Source organism: Thamnophis elegans, chromosome 13 (genome assembly GCF_009769535.1).
Source record: "Thamnophis elegans isolate rThaEle1 chromosome 13, rThaEle1.pri, whole genome shotgun sequence".
In the NCBI taxonomy this organism is placed as follows: Eukaryota; Metazoa; Chordata; class Lepidosauria; order Squamata; family Colubridae; genus Thamnophis; species Thamnophis elegans.
This window is the reverse complement of record NC_045553.1, coordinates 4,409,600-4,430,289: the sequence shown is the minus strand read 5'-3', so window position 1 is coordinate 4,430,289 and position 20,690 is coordinate 4,409,600. Positions and strand designations below refer to the sequence as shown.

Below are 20,690 nucleotides of genomic sequence, written 5' to 3'. Positions count from 1 at the left end.
ACATCAGGGGTTGGAAGCTCACCAACCACCATGTAGCCTAGTTCAGACTCTGCTGCTAGAGCCTTTTTCTCAGATAAATCATGATTAAGTCAACAAGTTGCATCATGGTTCGCATGAAACAAGCATCTCATTAAAACCTGCAATTGGGCTGGCTGGCTTTGGCTCAGACTGTTGGGTGAACGGGGACAAGGCGGCTTGCTAACTGCGATTTGTGGCTTGTTCGTGGTTTATTCAACAAGCCACGGTTAAGGCGAGGCTAGTTTGGCGCCCCCTGGAGGTCGAGGAGACTTTCTGGCAACTTTTGCGCAGTCCAGAATTTCCAGAGAGGGAGGGGCGGAGGAGAGAAGGCGCCATTGGCCAGCGGCCCCCGCCATTCAGCCAGGGGGGCGGGCGCGAAGAGGCGGATTGGCAGCGCGGGCGACCTACGGCGCGGCGGCGTCCGAGGCGCTGGGGCCAATGTCGGCGGCGGAGGGCGGGCGCGGCGGCGGCTCGTCCAATGGGCGCGCGAGGGCCCGCGGCCGCTGGGGCTGAGGGGGCGGCGAGGGCTCAGAGCCGTGGCGGCGGCGGCGGGGCTGGCGGGGGAAGGCTGCGCGGCGACGGGATGGGCTCGCCGGAGCCCCGCGCCCCGCTGGCCGCCCAGGACGACGACGAGGCGGCCGAGGCGGAGCAGGAGGGAGGCGGCGAGCTGGACTCGCGGAGCTCGGCGGGCGACGCAGGCGGCGAGCGGCGCGTCGACAAGTTCGGCTTCCTGGTGGCCGACGGGCAGGACGCCGGGGACCCTCCGGAGGCGCCGTGAGTGGACGGGCGATGGGCAGGGGCACTCCCGCCGTCAACAGCAGGGCTGCTCTCTGGGGAGAGGAGGGTGGCACTCTTGACATGGGCAGAACTCCTCGGGGGATGAATGGGAACTCTTGACATGGGCAGGAGTCCTCGGGGATGAATAGGAACTCTTGACATGGGCAGGAGTCCTCGGGGATGAATAGGAACTCTTGACATGGACAGAAGTCCTCGGGGATGAATAGGAACTCTTGACATGGGCAGGAGTCCTCGGGGATGAATAGGAACTCTTGACATGGACAGAAGTCCTCGGGGATGAATAGGAACTCTTGACATGGGCAGGAGTCCTCGGGGGATGAATGGGAACGCTTGACATGGACAGAAGTCCTCGGGGGATGAATGGGAACGCTTGACATGGACAGAAGTCCTCGGGGATGAATAGGAACTCTTGACATGGGCAGGAGTCCTCGGGGGATGAATAGGAACTCTTGACATGGGCAGGAGTCCTCGGGGGATGAATAGGAACTCTTGACATGGACAGAAGTCCTCGGGGGATGAATGGGAACGCTTGACATGGACAGAAGTCCTCGGGGATGAATAGGAACTCTTGACATGGGCAGGAGTCCTCGGGGCTGAATAGGAACTCTTGACATGGGCAGGAGTCCTCGGGGGATGAATGGGAACGCTTGACATGGGCAGGAGTCCTCGGGGATGAATAGGAACTCTTGACATGGACAGAAGTCCTCGGGGATGAATAGGAACTCTTGACATGGGCAGGAGTCCTCGGGGGATGAATGGGAACGCTTGACATGGGCAGGAGTCCTCGGGGATGAATAGGAACTCTTGACATGGACAGAAGTCCTCGGGGATGAATAGGAACTCTTGACATGGGCAGGAGTCCTCGGGGATGAATAGGAACTCTTGACATGGGCAGGAGTCCTCGGGGATGAATAGGAACTCTTGACATGGGCAGAAGTCCTCGGGGGATGAATGGGAACGCTTGACATGGGCAGGAGTCCTCGGGGATGAATAGGAACTCTTGACATGGACAGAAGTCCTCGGGGATGAATAGGAACTCTTGACATGGGCAGGAGTCCTCGGGGATGAATAGGAACTCTTGACATGGACAGAAGTCCTCGGGGATGAATAGGAACTCTTGACATGGGCAGGAGTCCTCGGGGATGAATAGGAACTCTTGACATGGGCAGAAGTCCTCGGGGATGAATAGGAACTCTTGACATGGACAGAAGTCCTCGGGGATGAATAGGAACTCTTGACATGGGCAGGAGTCCTCGGGGGATGAATGGGAACGCTTGACATGGACAGAAGTCCTCGGGGATGAATAGGAACTCTTGACATGGGCAGGAGTCCTCAGGGGCTGAATAGGAACTCTTGACATGGGCAGGAGTCCTCGGGGAATGAATGGGAACGCTTGACATGGGCAGGAGTCCTCGGGGATGAATAGGAACTCTTGACATGGACAGAAGTCCTCGGGGATGAATAGGAACTCTTGACATGGGCAGGAGTCCTCGGGGGATGAATGGGAACGCTTGACATGGGCAGGAGTCCTCGGGGATGAATAGGAACTCTTGACATGGACAGAAGTCCTCGGGGATGAATAGGAACTCTTGACATGGGCAGGAGTCCTCGGGGATGAATAGGAACTCTTGACATGGGCAGGAGTCCTCGGGGATGAATAGGAACTCTTGACATGGGCAGAAGTCCTCGGGGGATGAATGGGAACGCTTGACATGGGCAGGAGTCCTCGGGGATGAATAGGAACTCTTGACATGGACAGAAGTCCTCGGGGATGAATGGGAACGCTTGACATGGGCAGGAGTCCTCGGGGATGAATAGGAACTCTTGACATGGACAGAAGTCCTCGGGGATGAATAGGAACTCTTGACATGGGCAGGAGTCCTCGGGGATGAATAGGAACTCTTGACATGGGCAGAAGTCCTCGGGGATGAATAGGAACTCTTGACATGGGCAGGAGTCCTCGGGGATGAATAGGAACTCTTGACATGGGCAGGAGTCCTCGGGGATGAATAGGAACTCTTGACATGGGCAGGAGTCCTCGGGGATGAATAGGAACTCTTGACATGGACAGAAGTCCTCGGGGATGAATAGGAACTCTTGACATGGACAGAAGTCCTCGGGGATGAATAGGAACTCTTGACATGGGCAGGAGTCCTCGGGGATGAATAGGAACTCTTGACATGGGCAGGAGTCCTCGGGGATGAATAGGAACTCTTGACATGGGCAGAGGTCCTCGGGGATGAATAGGAACTCTTGACATGGGCAGGAGTCCTCGGGGATGAATAGGAACTCTTGACATGGACAGAAGTCCTCGGGGATGAATAGGAACTCTTGACATGGGCAGAAGTCCTCGGGGATGAATAGGAACTCTTGACATGGGCAGGAGTCCTCGGGGATGAATAGGAACTCTTGACATGGACAGAAGTCCTCGGGGATGAATAGGAACTCTTGACATGGACAGAAGTCCTCGGGGATGAATAGGAACTCTTGACATGGGCAGGAGTCCTCGGGGATGAATAGGAACTCTTGACATGGGCAGGAGTCCTCGGGGATGAATAGGAACTCTTGACATGGGCAGAGGTCCTCGGGGATGAATAGGAACTCTTGACATGGGCAGGAGTCCTCGGGGATGAATAGGAACTCTTGACATGGACAGAAGTCCTCGGGGATGAATAGGAACTCTTGACATGGGCAGAAGTCCTCGGGGATGAATAGGAACTCTTGACATGGGCAGGAGTCCTCGGGGATGAATAGGAACTCTTGACATGGGCAGGAGTCCTCGGGGGATGAATGGGAACGCTTGACATGGGCAGAAGTCCTCAGGGGATGAATAGGAACTCTTGACATGGGCAGGAGTCCTCAGGGGATGAATAGGAACTCTTGACATGGGCAGGAGTCCTCGGGGAATGAATGGGAACGCTTGACATGGGCAGGAGTCCTCAGGGGATGAATAGGAACTCTTGACATGGGCAGAAGTCCTCGGGGATGAATAGGAACTCTTGACATGGGCAGGAGTCCTCGGGGGATGAATGGGAACGCTTGACATGGGCAGGAGTCCTCGGGGATGAATAGGAACTCTTGACATGGACAGAAGTCCTCGGGGATGAATAGGAACTCTTGACATGGGCAGGAGTCCTCGGGGATGAATAGGAACTCTTGACATGGGCAGGAGTCCTCGGGGGATGAATGGGAACGCTTGACATGGGCAGAAGTCCTCAGGGGATGAATAGGAACTCTTGACATGGGCAGGAGTCCTCAGGGGATGAATAGGAACTCTTGACATGGGCAGGAGTCCTCGGGGGATGAATGGGAACGCTTGACATGGGCAGGAGTCCTCAGGGGATGAATAGGAACTCTTGACATGGGCAGAAGTCCTCGGGGATGAATAGGAACTCTTGACATGGGCAGGAGTCCTCGGGGGATGAATGGGAACGCTTGACATGGGCAGGAGTCCTCGGGGATGAATAGGAACTCTTGACATGGACAGAAGTCCTCGGGGATGAATAGGAACTCTTGACATGGGCAGGAGTCCTCGGGGATGAATAGGAACTCTTGACATGGGCAGGAGTCCTCGGGGATGAATAGGAACTCTTGACATGGGCAGGAGTCCTCGGGGATGAATAGGAACTCTTGACATGGGCAGGAGTCCTCGGGGATGAATAGGAACTCTTGACATGGACAGAAGTCCTCGGGGATGAATAGGAACTCTTGACATGGGCAGAAGTCCTCGGGGATGAATAGGAACTCTTGACATGGGCAGGAGTCCTCGGGGATGAATAGGAACTCTTGACATGGACAGAAGTCCTCGGGGATGAATAGGAACTCTTGACATGGGCAGGAGTCCTCGGGGATGAATAGGAACTCTTGACATGGACAGGTGTCCTCTGGGGCTGAATGGGAACTCTTGACATGGACAGAAGTCCTCGGGGGATGAATAGGAACTCTTGACATGGACAGAAGTCCCCAGGGGCGGAATAGGAACTCTTGACATGGACAGAAGTCCCCAGGGGCGGAATAGGAACTCTTGACATGGGCAGGAGTCCCCGGGGGCTGAATAAGAACTCTTGACATGGACAGGAGTCCCCAGGGGCGGAATAGGAACTCTTGACATGGGCAGAAGTCCTCAGGGGTTGAATAGGAACTCTTGACATGGACAGGAGTCCCCAGGGGCGGAATAGGAACTCTTGACATGGACAGAAGTCCCCAGGGGCTGAATGGGAACTCTTGACATGGACAGAAGTCCTTAGGGGCTGAATAGGAACTCTTGACATCGGCAGAAGTCCTCAGTGGCTGAATGGGAACTCTTGACATGGACAGGTGTCCTCTGGGGCTGAATGGGAACTCTTGACATGGGCAGAAGTCCTCAGGGGTTGAATAGGAACTCTTCACATGGGCAGGAGTCCTCGGGGGATGAATAGGAACTCTTGACATGGACAGGTGTCCCCAGGGGCGGAATAGGAACTCTTGACATGGACAGAAGTCCCCAGGGGCGGAATAGGAACTCTTGACATGGACAGGAGTCCTCGGGGATGAATAGGAACTCTTGACATGGACAGAAGTCCTCGGGGATGAATAGGAACTCTTGACATGGGCAGAAGTCCTCGGGGATGAATAGGAACTCTTGACATGGGCAGGAGTCCTCGGGGATGAATAGGAACTCTTGACATGGACAGAAGTCCTCGGGGATGAATAGGAACTCTTGACATGGGCAGGAGTCCTCGGGGATGAATAGGAACTCTTGACATGGACAGGTGTCCTCTGGGGCTGAATGGGAACTCTTGACATGGACAGAAGTCCTCGGGGGATGAATAGGAACTCTTGACATGGACAGAAGTCCCCAGGGGCGGAATAGGAACTCTTGACATGGACAGAAGTCCCCAGGGGCGGAATAGGAACTCTTGACATGGGCAGGAGTCCCCGGGGGCTGAATAAGAACTCTTGACATGGACAGGAGTCCCCAGGGGCGGAATAGGAACTCTTGACATGGGCAGAAGTCCTCAGGGGTTGAATAGGAACTCTTGACATGGACAGGAGTCCCCAGGGGCGGAATAGGAACTCTTGACATGGACAGAAGTCCCCAGGGGCTGAATGGGAACTCTTGACATGGACAGAAGTCCTTAGGGGCTGAATAGGAACTCTTGACATCGGCAGAAGTCCTCAGTGGCTGAATGGGAACTCTTGACATGGACAGGTGTCCTCTGGGGCTGAATGGGAACTCTTGACATGGGCAGAAGTCCTCAGGGGTTGAATAGGAACTCTTCACATGGGCAGGAGTCCTCGGGGGATGAATAGGAACTCTTGACATGGACAGGTGTCCCCAGGGGCGGAATAGGAACTCTTGACATGGACAGAAGTCCCCAGGGGCGGAATAGGAACTCTTGACATGGACAGAAGTCCCCAGGGGCGGAATAGGAACTCTTGACATGGGCAGAAGTCCTCAGGGGCTCTTGGGTGGAGGGATAGTCTTGACATGGGCAGGGCCACCCTTGCTATCTAGCCTGCTCCTTGGTGAGGATTGAGTGGCACTCTTCCCGTGGGCAGGGGCACTGTTGCTACATTGAGAGAGGAGTGGGGAGGGGTTCCTGGCACAAGCAGGGCTCTCATTAAAGGAAGGCGCGGGGGGGGGGGGTTCTTAGAGATCCGAAGAGGGACGGGGCCCTCCTAATATGGGCAGGGGCCCTCCTGTCGGAGAGAACATTATGCAAAAGTGCCAGGATGGAGAGGGCACTCTTGCCATGGACTTTGGCCCCTTTTTCCAGGCTCAGCCTGAGCCGCCTTCGCCTGGCTCTCCCTCCCGTTGCCTAGAATCCCATTTCTCTCTAACAAACTGGCTTTAAACCGTTATGTAGTTTTGCGTCAGGGGGGGCTCCCAACTTCTGCCCCTTTAAGACGGGTGGACTTCAACTCCCAGAATTCCCCAGCCAGCCAGTCTCCCAACTTCTGCCCCTTTAAGACGGGTGGACTTCAACTCCCAGAATTCCCCAGCCAGCCAGGCACAAACCCACATGCTAGCCCTCGTATTCTGGGAGTTGAAGTCCGCCAGTCTTAAAATGGCCTAGGTTGGATAGATACCCTTGGCTCTAGACACAAGGCGAAGGCACTCTTCACATGCTCAGGTGCATTCTCCGTTCCAAAGCTCGTATCCCGTTCTTTCCAAGCCCGGATTTAAAGCTCTTTGCTACTTTCTGAAATAAAAGCGGGAAACTTCCGATTGCTTGATATCAACAAGCAACAGGTTTCAGTGTGTTGTGCGAATGGGTGACTTCAGTAACCTGGTTATAAAAACAACAATACAATAGCAGAGTTGGAAGGGACCTTGGAGGTCTTCTAGTCCAACCCCCTGCCTAGGCAGGAAACCCCATACCGTTTTACCCTATAACGTTAAGGCTGTCTCGGCGGGACTATTAAACCTGCTTCTTTTAGCCATCCCAAAGTTTCTTTTATTTCTAACAGCAACTCCACTAATTTGAAATGCGGCACGTTAGAAAAACAATCTGAGATTTCTTTTTTTAGTTAAGGAACTGAAAAATAGAGAAGAAAAACAAACAAACACAAAAACACAGGAAGAAGCAAAAAAACAAAGTTAGTTTTTCAAGATAACCTAGAAAGAAAAGTTTTCGTGTGGCCTCAACGGTGTCTTTTATGGGGAGGGAGAAAAATGATCGTATTGCTTAGTTAGCAAGGTTGTGTGATCAATTTAAACCTTGTGTGTGCTTTATTTGTGTATTTGATGGGAATTATAAGACAGAGCAAGTGGTTGAGTTTTAAACGCTTACTGATTTACGAACCTCGCTCAAAACATCTCGAGTGAATTTATGTTTTGAGGCTCAATCGTCGCAAGCTGTCATTTTCAAGCAGCATATGGAAAAAGTGGTGGAAAAAAGTGAGCCTTGTTTATTTTGCTTATTTTCCAGCCTTTCCTTGTCCAAAAGAGCAAGAGGGCTTACTCCTGAGTAAATATTGCTTTAAGCTTACTTTTTAGTACCCATTCCTGGGCTGGCACCAAGTACGTTAAGAAAACTTGGAGAGGCCTGCGTGGGAAATGATTAATATTCCACTGGCATAGTAGGTTTTTAGTGTGGTTTTTTTTTTTTAAAGATTAATCACACGAGGAACTAGGCATACCTGTTCTGTTGTGTGATTGTGCAAAAAACAGTTGTGCATTCAGCTTTCTTTCCAGCCCTTCCTCTCTTTCAAATTGGCGCTCTGGTTTCCTAAGCTGGGCCTATGGGGGTGTAAATCCTTCGGGGGTTTGTTGTGGGAATGGAGAATTAAGGAATTCAGCTGGTTTAGGAATACTTTCCTTCTTAATAACAAAATAAGGTGATTTTGTGTGTGTGTGTGTGTGTGCTCCCTGTCTGTTGTTATCCAACATCTGGATGGCTTGTTCTCAGAGGGAAATTGAAGGTTCCAGCTGTTAACCTGGCTGTATGTTTTGTTCTTTTAAACCATGATTTAAATCACTAGTAAAAAGGCATGATTTAAAGCAACTCAATTTAAATCATGATTTGTTTTAATTGAAAAATTTTAGAAAAAATTTTTTTTTGCAAATATTTACCTCCCCCCCTGCCCTCCCCACCCGAACTCCCCTCCCCAACCTTACCCCTCCCCACAACTTCCCAGAACCAATACAGGGTATAAATCTTTAATAAAAAGATTCTAAAAGAAACTTAAAGAAAGTTAGTATCATCTTTCATTTGAGCTTTAACTCCTCTTTGCTAGGCTATATCATTCCTTGTTTCTTCAATCATAAACTATCTGGAATTTCTTAGTCCCATATTTATTTTGAGTATAGTCAATCCATCTTCTCCACTCCAGTTTATATCTCTCATTTGAGTGGTCCTTGAGATATGCTGGTATTTTAGCCATCTCTGCTAGGATTGTGACTTTTAATGTCCATTCTTGAATAGTAGGCAAATCTTCCTTCTTCCAGTATTGCGCCACCAACAGTCTTGCTGCGGTTATTAAATGCAAAATCAAGTTAGTCTCTATAACTGTACAATCAGTAGTTATACCTAACAAGAATAACTGACGGGTAAACTTTATCCTTTAAAAAAAAAACATTTTGCATAACCCACCATAAAAATCATGATTTTTAAAGAGCAACTATCATCTCTCTGATCCGCTGTTGACTCACCGATGGTCCCAATATACAGCCTCATGCTACGTAATTAAGCTCCATTTCATGGCGAATGAGCTAAATGATGAATGTACCTTAAATAGAAAACTCTCTTTAGATGGGTTTTTTTTTAACTCCAAAAGCATTTTATTAATTAAAATAAATTTTATAAAAATCCAAAAAATCCAATGTAAATTTTTTTAAAAAAACAATTTTATATATGTTAAAAAAACAACAACAGTCATTGACTTTTATTCCACCCTGGCTGATTTTTCAGAAAACATCCGTTTTTCTGGTGTAGGAAATGAATAAAACTTAAAGGGTAACCAGGAGGCATTTTCAGGACAGAGTAAGGTTTTGTCTAGCTGGCAGAAAATTAAAAAAAGGAAGAGGAAAAAAACAAACAATTGTATGGATTGTATGAACCAGTCAGAAATCAGAATTAGCCTTTGACTTACGTCCGTTCATTTAGTGACCAAAGTTAACAACACTGAAAATAATTTATGTCTGTTTTTCCGCTCTTAACGACCCCTTCCGGCATTCCCACGGGCACTTGATCAAAGTTCAAACATTTGGTAACTGACTCATGTTTATGAAGGTTGCAAGGTCCTGGACTCATGTGATCCGCTTCTGTGACCTTTTGACAAGCAAAGTCTGTGGCGAAGCCAGATTCACTTAACAACCGCGTGACTAATTTAACAACTGCAGTCATTCACTTAGCAACTGCGGCGAGAAGAGTTGTAAAAGGGGGCAGAAGTCATTTAACAATTGCCTCACTTAGCAGCATTAATTCTGGGCTCGATTGTAAGAGGAAGGAAGGAAGAAGATGGGAAAGGGAAAAAGAAAAGGAAGGAAGGTCTGGAGTTTAAGAAGGAAAGAGGGAAGGAAAGGAAGAAGATGGGAAAGGGAAAAAGAAAAGGAAGGAAGGTCTGGAGTTTAAGAAGGAAAGAGGGAAGGAAAGGAAGAAGATGGGAAAGGGAAAAAGAAAAGGAAGGAAAGTAGAGTTTAAGAAGGAAAGAGGGAAGGAAAGGAAGAAGATGGGAAAGGGAAAAAGAAAAGGAAGGAAAGTAGAGTTTAAGAAGGAAAGAGGGAAGGAAAGGAAGAAGATGGGAAAGGGAAAAAGAAAAGGAAGGAAAGTAGAGTAAGAAGGAAAGAGGGAAGGAAAGGAAGAAGATGGGAAAGGGAAAAAGAAAAGGAAGGAAAGTAGAGTTTAAGAAGGAAAGAGGGAAGGAAAGGAAGAAGATGGGAAAGGGAAAAAGAAAAGGAAGGAAAGGAGTTTAAGAAGGAAAGAGAGAAGGAAGGGAAGGAAGAAAGAAGATGGGAAAGGGAAAAAGAAAAGGAAGGAAAGTAGAGTTTAAGAAAGAAAGAGAGAGAAGGAAGGGAAGGAAGAAAGCAAGGAAGAAGATGGGAAAGGGAAAGAAAAAGAAGGAAGGTCTAGAATTTAAGAAGGAAAGAGGGAAAGGAAGAAGGAAGAAGATGGGAAGGGGAAAAAAAAGGAAGGAAAGTAGAGTTTAAGAAGGAAAGAGAGAGAAGGAAGGGAAGGAAGAAAGTAAGGAAGAAGATGGGAAAGGGAAAGAAAAGGAAGGAAGGTCTAGAGTTTAAGAAGGAAAGAGGGAAGGAAAGGAAGAAGGAAGAAGATGGGAAAGGGAAAAAGAAAAGGAAGGAGAGTTTAAGAAGGAAAGAGGGAAGGAAAGGAAGAAGGAAGAAGATGGGAAAGGGAAAAAGAAAAGGAAGGAGAGTTTAAGAAGGAAAGAGAGAAGGGAAGGAAGAAAGGAAGGAAGAAGATGGGAAAGGAAAAAAGAGAAGGAAGGAAGGTCTAGAGTTTAAGAATGAAAGGAGGGAAGGGAAAGGAGGGAAGGAGAGGGAGGAAGGAAGGAAAAAAGGAAGGAGATGGGAAAGGGAAAAAGAGAAGGAAGGAAAGTCAGGAGCTTAAGAAAAAAATAGGGAAGGAAGGAAGAACAGTTACACAAAACTTAAAAAGCAGACTTAAAGCCAGAGTAAGGGGAACATCGAATAACACGCCACAAGCAGCCAATGTTTCACTTAGCAACAGAAACTTCGGACTCCATTGTGGTCGTAAGTCGAGGACTATCAAGTGCTTCTTCCTGGTTGGATTTTTTTTTTTCTCTCCAAAAACAGGCATTAAAAGGTGCCATTCGGGTAAAATTACGCCGTTTCCCACTTCTCCCCCCGTGGGTTGGAAACCCGCATTCAGGAGCCTCTCGTATGATCAGAGTTTGATGAAAGGGGATTTGCTTTCGGATTTATTCATTTATTTTCCTCTCCTTCCCACCTGCTGGCAAGACACAATCCAAGCCTTTCCTGCAGTGCTCTGCCTGTTCCGTTAAACACCCTGGAAACAAACACACAAACAAAAACACACAATCAAATGAATCACAGTGTTTCCTTCTACTCTTCCAGGGCTGACAAGGCAACAGCTCAGCTGCAATTAAGAGCTCAGGTTTAACGGCTGAACAGCTTGTGGCTTGTTTTCGCTCACATAAGTCCATAACCAGGACAGAGAGCGTCTGGTTTCCCCCCCCCCCCGCCCCCCAATACAGACAGCATTGACAACTTTTGCCTAGTGACCGAAATGACAACACCGAAAATAGTGACTTACACCGTAATCGTTTTTCACGCAGCCGTTTCCATGTCAACGTCTTCTTTTAACGACCCCATGCTCCCTTCCCCGGGGTGGAGTCTGGTCAGGTACTGAGGACTTAATAGCTGCCAGCTGATGTAAGGCTGTAAGCTGTAAACTGTAAGCTGATGCAATGAGGATGATTCAGCAATACACGTATCGCCTGAGGAGGTCCACGCCAAGTCATTTGCTGTTTTAAGAGGTGTTTATATAGAGGTGGCCATTAGAAGACGTTTTCTCTCTCTCGTCGTGTATCTCATTTCTCTCCTTGTGTCCGTAGCTGAGTGGTGAGGGATTTATCTACTGTGTATGTGTGCGTATATGTGTATATAAGCCACTATTGTCCAAAGGCTCTGTGTGCTGTGTTTTGCTCCTGGTTTTATCTCATAATAATAGGCACGCGGCCAAAACTCTGACAAGTCTGGGCAACTGAATGGAGCTGAGTGTTTTACTGACCGGATGCCTTTCCTGTCGCCAATGTGGAGTTTTTCCCCCCATCAGATATATTCTCAGCGTTCCCAGAGGGAGAAACATCTCCCCCTACCTAGGGTTGAATTCACAGCCTCCTGATCACACAGCCATTTCAGCATCCCCGTGATTAAAATGCGGATACTTGACAACTGGCTCATATTTATGACGGTCGCCGTGACCCCCATATGGGGGGGGGGTATCAGCGGATCCCCTTTTGCGACTTCCTGACAAAGCCAAATCTTTACACTTCACATCTGCGTTGCTAATTTAACCACCGCAGGGATTCACTCAACAAGAGAGGTCATAATACAGTGCAAAACTCAACGACGGTCTCGCTTAGCGGCAGAAATCCAGGGCCCAATTGTGGTCGTAAGTCGAGGATTACTTGCCATAGAGTTCTAGCCACTCTAGTTGCAAATACAGGCTTTGAAAGCCAGCGCACCCAAGTGGATGAACATCTGTGTTGGATAACCATTTGGCTGAAGTGGTGTAGGGTTTCCTGCCTAGGCAGGGGGTTGGACTAGAAGACCTCCGAGGTCCCTTCCAACTCTATTATTCTACTCAACTCTGCTCTGCTCTGCTCTGCTCTGCTCTGCTCTGCTCTGCTCTGCTCTACTCTACTCTACTCTACTCTACTCTACTCTACTCTACTCTACTCTACTCTACTATACTATACTATACTATACTATACTATACTATACTATACTATACTATACTATACCGTACTCTATATATGGAGATTCTCAAATCATCCAGGTCATAAATGCTTTTTCAAGAGGCAACTGAACTTTCTGCTTTTGCAAATGACCAGCCGTCCTCAAAGAGTATCAATCCTTCTCCACCATCCGAGTCAGAGCCGAAGAAGCTCCTCGGGATGAGAAGCGAAACATCTTCAAAACAAAAAAAACAAGAAAAAAATCCAGTTGCCTCTCGAGGAAGAAGAAAAAAAAAAGCATCTTTGGGCCAATTGGATGAAGTCGCAGAGCCGCATCCCAAAACGGTTTCCCCCCTTTAATTATTTTTTCCGTTTTTAAAGTTCGAAGCTCCAAAGGACCTCCATATTCTCATCCGCGCACTTGCTGGGAAGTTCAGCAATGCCTCTCTTGCCCTCCCCGAGATAAATTCAATATTCAATATTCCTCCCCAACTTAATTTGGTTGCCTTTCCATTCCTGTACCGCAAGCAAAATTTATCCCTTTCCTGTCTGTTGAAGAAGACCGGGTGCTTGGATGGGAGGTGGGTGGGTGGGGGCGCAGGCCAGACGTTTACAGCTGCTGCTTCCCATCCCTAAACCGGAAGGGATCCCATTCCAGATGCTCGGACAGCTCCATCTGAAACACCACTTGGCTCCAGCCTGTGTTTTGTTTCCAGGAAAGACAGTGACAAGCAAAACAAGAGATTATAGGGAAGAGAAGAGGTCATTGTGGCAAAGCTAAACGCATCCGGCTTGGAGGGGTGCCTGGATTTTGGGAAGACCTTTTGACAGCTTGAATGTGAGACAGGATTAAGGAAGAGAAAGAGAGATGGGCAGCCACGCGCATACGGTTACATGTTTTGGTGGGTGTCCCGGGGGGGAATGATGTGGCCCGCCAACAGATCGGGCAGCTGAGACGGACAGTGAGGAGGTTGGGGAGGAACCTGGGCCAGTCCTGGAGTCTGGGGAAGGCTCTGATGAGGGCTCTGCGTCAGAGGCAGAGAGGGGGCCAGGGCCGTATGCCAGTTATCAGCTGCCTTCAGAGTCCGACATCAGTGAGGCAGAAGAACAGCTGGAGCCTGTTCCCAGTGTGCGCATGCGCAGAGCTGCCAGAGGAAGGGAAGAGCTAAGAAATCAGGGTTGACTTGGAAGTAAGGCCACAGATGGATGGTGAATGGCCCCTCCCAAAGGAGATAAAAGAGGAGCGAAAGGTGAGTGGAGTTTGCAGGAGACCATTAGTTCGCTTCATTGGTTCTTGACTCTCCGAGGCTCCTTGCCAAGTTTTGCAGATATCGGCCTGTCAGCTCTCCAAGCCAGATAAGGTCTGTGACCGTAAATCCTCCCTTGAAAGACTTTCCTGGACGTGAATGAACAGAATTCACAATCAATTAATAAAAGGTTTTTTTTTTTTTTGTTGGGACAAAGAGTTTGCTACAGGCTCTTGGGAAGCCTCGGTCAGAACAGGGAAGTTCAAGATACTTTTCTCGTTGTGGTGGTGGAGAAGAGCTTAGGGCCACAATTGAGCCCAGAACGCCTGGTGGTTAAGTGAAACATTTGTTAAGTGAGTTTTGTCCTATTTTGCGGCCTTTCAGGAACTGGGTATGTCTGATTTAATGAAAAGAAGGACTAGGGAGGACTTGATAGAAGTCGTCTTATATTAGAGGGGCTGTCCCAAAGAAGAGGGAGTCAAGCTATTCTCCAAAGCACCTCAAGGCAGGACAAGAAGCAATGGACGGAAATTAATCAAGGAGAGAAGCAAATTAGAACTAAGGAGAAACTTCCTAACCGTGAGGACAATTAACCAGTGGAACGACTTGCCTCCAGAAGTTGTGAATGCTCCAACACTGGAGGTTTTCAAGAAGAGATTGGACAGCCATTTTGTCCGAAACGTATAGGGATTCCTGCCTAAGCAGGGGGCTGGACTAGAAGACCTCCAAGCTCCCAATTTCAGCCCTAGGATTTTATTCAACTAATTATCCCCAGCCATCGATGTCTCGTTTCCAACCCGCTTCTAAGACCTCGCTTTAAAGGGCGCCTCTAGCAAAACCGTTAGGAGTGTATATGAATTCTTCTTTTTTTTTGCAATTTTTTTTATTTTTAAAGATAAAAAAACAACGACATAAAAAAAATTCTCATCCATTACGTACAGCATGTCGCTTGGTTACAAGTGTTTTTGCATCCATATTCTCAATTGCATTTACAATCACAGATTTTTCATCAAATATAACTAAATACCTCGCTTTCATTATACAACGTATATTCAATTACGATTAATATTTTTTTTCAATAAACCTAATTCCCTTACGTTCTTGATTGTCTGTTCAATAACAATATACCTTTATATAATCATATATCCCGATATAAAAAAGATTTTCCAACCATTTATATTTGTATATCGCTGCTTATGTTCATTATTATCCTTGTATATCATACATTCAAACAAAGATGTTATTCATTTTTCAACAAGGTATTCTAAATAGTCACCTTATATGAGTGTGTGTGTGTGTGTGTGTGTGTGTGTGTGTGTGTGTAGTATTTGTGCTGATAAATAAATAAAGGGAGACTAGTATAGATCAGTTAGCTTCTTCCCATAATTGGGGCATACCAGGGGTTGTGACTTTAAATATATATATATATATATATATATGTATATGTATATGTATATGTATATGTATATGTATATGTATATATATGTATGTATGTATGTATGTATGTATATATATATATATTGTGTGTGTGTGTGCGTGTGTGTGTGTGTGTGTGTGTGTTTTATTTGTGCTGATAAATAAATAAAGGGAGACTAGTATAGATCTATTTCAAGCTATTTAGCTCTCATCAGCTAGCCACACCCTTACCGGGATTCGAACCTGTGCTGTATTGCATCTTAGGCAAACGTCTTAGCCATCAAGCCACAGGTCTCCTCCTTATCAGCTGAATAATATACACATACATACATACACCAATTTTTAATTACTTATTAAAATTATTTATCAACAAGATATCTTTATAATATATACTTAGAGTTACTGGTATATATTATATCACCAATCCTCTATCAAGTATACATAAATTCATTGTTATCCTTATCCATTTTAAAACAAAAAATTCTAAAGTATTCAATTCATATATATATGAATTCTTACATTCATTGTTATCCTTATCCATTTTAAAACAAAAAATTCTAAAGTATTCAATTCATATATATATATATATGAATTCTTAAATTCATTGTTATCCTTATCCATTTTAAAACAAAAAATTCTAAAGTATTCAATTCATATATGTATATATATATATATATATATGAATTCTTACTAGAAGCAGAACTGAGAATAAGGAAACACAACTCCATAACAGAAATGTGTCTCTTGCAAAGTTTCTGGGTCAAATAATTTCTCACAAATGGTTGTTTATAGTAGAAGGTTTGGGACATCCCTCCTTAAGTGGGCCTGGAGGCAGACAGGGCAGGAGAAAGATTCACCTTACCGGGGAACCTGTCATTTTAATTATTACCCTATCCTTTGCATAAGCTTAGTCAGTGCTCGCACAGTTTTTCATGTAAATAATGTGTTGGTTTTTTCTTAAATGGGATCTATCATCAGCCTCTCTTCCTGTGTGCCATGTTGGCAGCGAGGGGGAAAAAACACACAGAACCTGTGTGGGATTATGATGGTTGAGCTTTGGGAGGGAGGTGGCTGAACAGAGGCTTAAAACTTTTAATTCGGGACCCCCGTCTGCGTCTTTAACGTTAAAAGAGAAGACGATCTATGAATGGAATTGCGATTTAGTTGCAGGAAGATACCTGTGATTGAATCATCATCTTAGGGAAGAAGAGCGCTCCATATTTTTTTTCCCCAACTCTGAACGTTTTATGCCAAAGGGAAATAAATCTGACTCGGCGTCTTTATTTCCCCTCTTTTTTAAAAAAATAAAAATAAAACAAAGGATTTGCTATGTGGCTAGGCCAGCCGGTGGCGAGAGACAGAACAAAGATTAGTGTGTCAAACTTGAGTGCTGAGGTTTTGTCCCCGAGCCAATTCATAATAACCCGGAGGGCAAAAACCATTAACATTTTAGATTAGGCCTTAATGTCTGGGAAATCTGCGCAGGCCAGTTAATCCTACAGTTGTGGCGTTGGCGCTCCCTTCATATTAAAACATAGCATGATAAGAGTTGGGAGTCTATTGAAATAATGAAATCGGCAAAAGCACAACAAAAGGCCAAGTCCCTTTGAAGTGCAGGCAGTTCTCAACGTACGACCGTAATTGAGCCCAAAAAATTTATGTTGTTAAGTGAGGAGCGTTGCTCTTATTTTCTCGCCACATTTGTTAAGTGAATACTCATCATCATCTTCATTTAATCACTCTATGATCCTTTGCAGGCTGGAGCCTGGGCAACTGAATGGAGCCAGCAGTGTTTTACTGGCCAGCCGCCCTCCCCTGTCGCCAGAATGGAGTTTTGTTCAGCAGATATACATTCTCAGTGTGCCCAGAGAGAGAAATATCTGCCTATACCTAGGATAGAACCCACAGCCTCTTGATTGTGAGGCGAGATCACCACCTCTAGGCCACCACACCACTCTTGTTAAGTGAATCACTGCAGTTCTTAAATTAGTGACATGGTTGTTAAGTGAATACAGCTTCCCTTTGCTTATTAGAAGGTCGCCAAAGCGGATCACATGACCCCGGGACACTGCAACTGTCGTAAATACGAGTCAGTTGCCAAGCATTTGAATTTTGCTTGTGAGATCGTAGGGATACTGCGATGGAGCTAGCAGAGTGCTTTACTGGCCGGATGCCATTCCTGTTGCTAGTGCAGAGTTTTGTTCAGCAGATAGATATTCTCCTCCTAAGTTCCTTTTTTCAGTCCCTAAGAAAAATGTTGTAAATCAAAGATTATTACCTGCGTTTTGGCAACAGCTGAATAATTCCCCGATATAATTGGGGACATTGGGCTAAACACAATTCCTGGGAGGCCAAATTGGTGCCCGGGTGGCTAGGCAATGCCATTGAACCCAAGCTGTAAATGAGTGTGGTGGCCCTCCAGAGGAACATGGGCCACTCCTGGAGTCCGGGGAAGGCTCGGACGAGGGCTCTGTGTCGGAGGCAGAGAGGGGGCCAGGGCCGTATGCCTGTTATCAGCTGCCTTCAGAGTCACATCAGTGAGGCAGAAGAACAGCTGGAGCCTGTTCCCAGTGTGCACATGCACAGAGCTGCCAGACGAAGGGAGCAGCTAAAGAACAGGTCAACTGGGGAGCAAGGCCACAGGTGGACGGTGAATGGCCCCTCCCAGAGGAAATAAAAGAGGAGCGACAGGGGAGTGGAGTTTGCAGGAGACATTAGTTCGCTTCATTAGTTCGTGACTCTCCGAGGCTCCTTGCCAAGTTCTCCAGATATCGGCCTGTCAGCTCTCCAAGCCAGATAAGGTCTGTGACCGTAAATCCTCCCTCGAAAGACTCTGCTGGATGTGAAGGAGCAGAATTCACAGTCAGTTAATAAAAGGGGTTTATTCCCCTTTCTCAAGTCGAGGCTGTGTAGCTATGGGAGATCCCTTCTTCCCTTAAACAATCCCTCTGCAAAACCGGTATTTCAAAATCTCGACCTCGTTTGCACCGTGAAATGCGAGCCGGCCAAATGCCATCAGCCAAGGAGTTGCTTCTTGGGGGCTCTCCAAGTCCCAGGATCTCTTTTGTCTGTCTTCTATCCAGGGGTATCAGTTGGTTTTTCTTTCTTTCTTTCAAAGCTAGGGTTTCATTGCGTACACCACAATTTGGCTGGGGTTTCCTCAAGACAGCAACTTTTATCTCCCCCTCTGCCTCCTTCCTGTAAGCAAATTTACCACCGAACTTATTTATTATGTATTCGCCACGTATTGTGCTGTCCCTCTCTCTTCCCCCCCTCTCTCTCCCTCCCTCTCTCTCTCTCTCTCTCTCTCTCTCTCTCTCTCACACACACACACACACACACACACACACACACACACACACACAAAATGGTGTTTTTAAAAGGTAAAGGTTCCCCTTGCACATATGTGCTAGTTTAAATGCTGTGGGAAGGAAGGAAGGGAGGAAGGGCCATGGTGGCGCAGTGGCTAGAGTGCAGTACTGCAGGCTACCTCTGCCGACTGCCAGAAATTCGATCCTGACCGGCTCAAGGTTGATTCAGCCTTCCGTCCTTCCGAGGTCGGTAAAAGGAGGACCCAGATTGTTGGGGGCAAGAGGCTGACTCTGTAAGTGGCTTAGAGAGGGCTGGAAAGCACTGTGAAGCGGCATATAAGTCTACTTGTTATTGCCTTGCCTTCCTTCCTTCCCCCCACACTCCCTTTTATCCTTCCTTCCTTCCTTCCTTCCTTCCCTGTGCAGTAGTTAGAAAGCAGTATTGCAGGCTAACTCTGCCCACAGCCAAAAGTTCGATCCTGACCAGCTCAAGGTTGATTCAGCCTTCCGTCCTTCCGAGGTGGGTAAAATGAGGACCCAGATTGTTAGGGGAAAGAGGCTGACTCTGTAAACCGCTTACAGAGGGCTGTAAAAGCACTATGAAGTGGTATAGCAATAGCAGCAATAGCAGTAGACTTATATACCGCTTCATAGGCCTTTCAGGCCTCTCTAAGCGGTTTACAGAGAGTCAGCATATTGCCCCCAACAATCTGGGTCCTCATTTTACCCACCTCGGAAGGATGGAAGGCTGAGTCAACCCTGAGCCGGTGAGATTTGAACCGCTGACCTGCTGATCTAGCAGTAGCCTGCAGTGCTGCATTTAACCACTGCGCCACCTTGGCTCTATATAAGTCTAAGTGCTATTGAGTTGAGTTGAGTTGAGTTGAGTTTATTTATAGGCCGCCCTTTTCCCTGAGGGGACTCAGGGCGGCTAACAACTTGCTATTGTCCTTCCTTCCTCCCTCCCTCCCTCTCTCCCTCCCTTCCTTCTGGTTGACTCATCCTTCCGTCCTTCCGAGGTGGGTAAAATGAGGACCCAGATGTTTGGGGGGCAAGAGGCTGACTCTGTAAACCGCTTAGAGAAGGCTGTAAAAGCACTGTGAAGCGGCATATACGTCTAAGTGCTATCGTGCTTCAAATCCCTCTCGGATGGCTGCTTGGAACCATTGACCAACTGTGGACAAATTTGGCTGTTTCCATGTTGGTGAACTGCCTCCCCCAGAATCTGTCACTTTGGGCTGCTGGGGCCAGGGACTTGGCAGTCCCAACAACAAGGGTGCCATATTTTTTTAGAGCTGGAAGGAACCTTGCTCTGTTTTTTTAAGCATCCTGTATCACTTCTCCATTTTGACTTCAGATGGCGTTGAGGTTTTGGGTGGGGTGAGGCGATGACTCAGACCTTGGGTGTCCGTTTTCCATCAGCAGGAATTCCCAGGAAGGATGATTCCACCAGCTGGGCAAAACCTACACCGGTGTTTCGAAAGCCCTCAAACTTCAAAACTGGCTCCCCAACCGGGCAAGGCTTGAGCCGGATAAAACTCTCTTGTTTACTGCTCGAGTATCAGTTTCGATTTTGTGCCTAGCGTTTTCAGGAGCTCCCGAACGGGGAAAACTCAACCTCCTAATCCTGGCCGCGCCCCTTGATCAGAACAGACGGAATGCAAACGTCTGCGGAATGCGTACCCCTGGCTGCCCCGCACTTCTTTCGGTCTGGTTTGGCCGCATTCTTGGCTTTCAGATTTGCATCTCCTTTTTTGGCAGTATTTGGGAAGCCAAAAATAAACAAAATAATTGGGAGCCCGGCCGGTTGTGTTTGAAGGCAACCTTTGCTGCGAGAGAGAGAGAGAGAGAGAGTTGTTGGCATGTGAGACTTTTTTCTTGACTGGAGTGCTTTCAAAACCTCTGCCACATTCCCCGTTTCCCTGAAAATAAAGCCCTCCCCTTGAAAAATAAGCCCTGTGTTCCATTGTACGACCTTTTTGGCCACAGTGGTTAAGCGAATTAAGTGGAATCT

At 47.3% G+C, this 20,690-nt stretch overlaps 1 protein-coding gene across 1 annotated transcript in view; it reads left to right on the top strand.

Annotated features, from left to right (window-relative positions):
* The first annotated feature begins 541 nt into the window (after positions 1-541).
* Positions 542-20,690, top strand: part of TBC1D10A (TBC1 domain family member 10A) — a 41,797-nt gene continuing 21,648 nt past the window's right edge. The window contains exon 1 of the mRNA XM_032229422.1: positions 542-792. Coding sequence (XP_032085313.1) covers positions 602-792 — 191 coding nt within the window. The 5' untranslated portion in view covers positions 542-601. The remainder of the gene's footprint in view (positions 793-20,690) is intronic.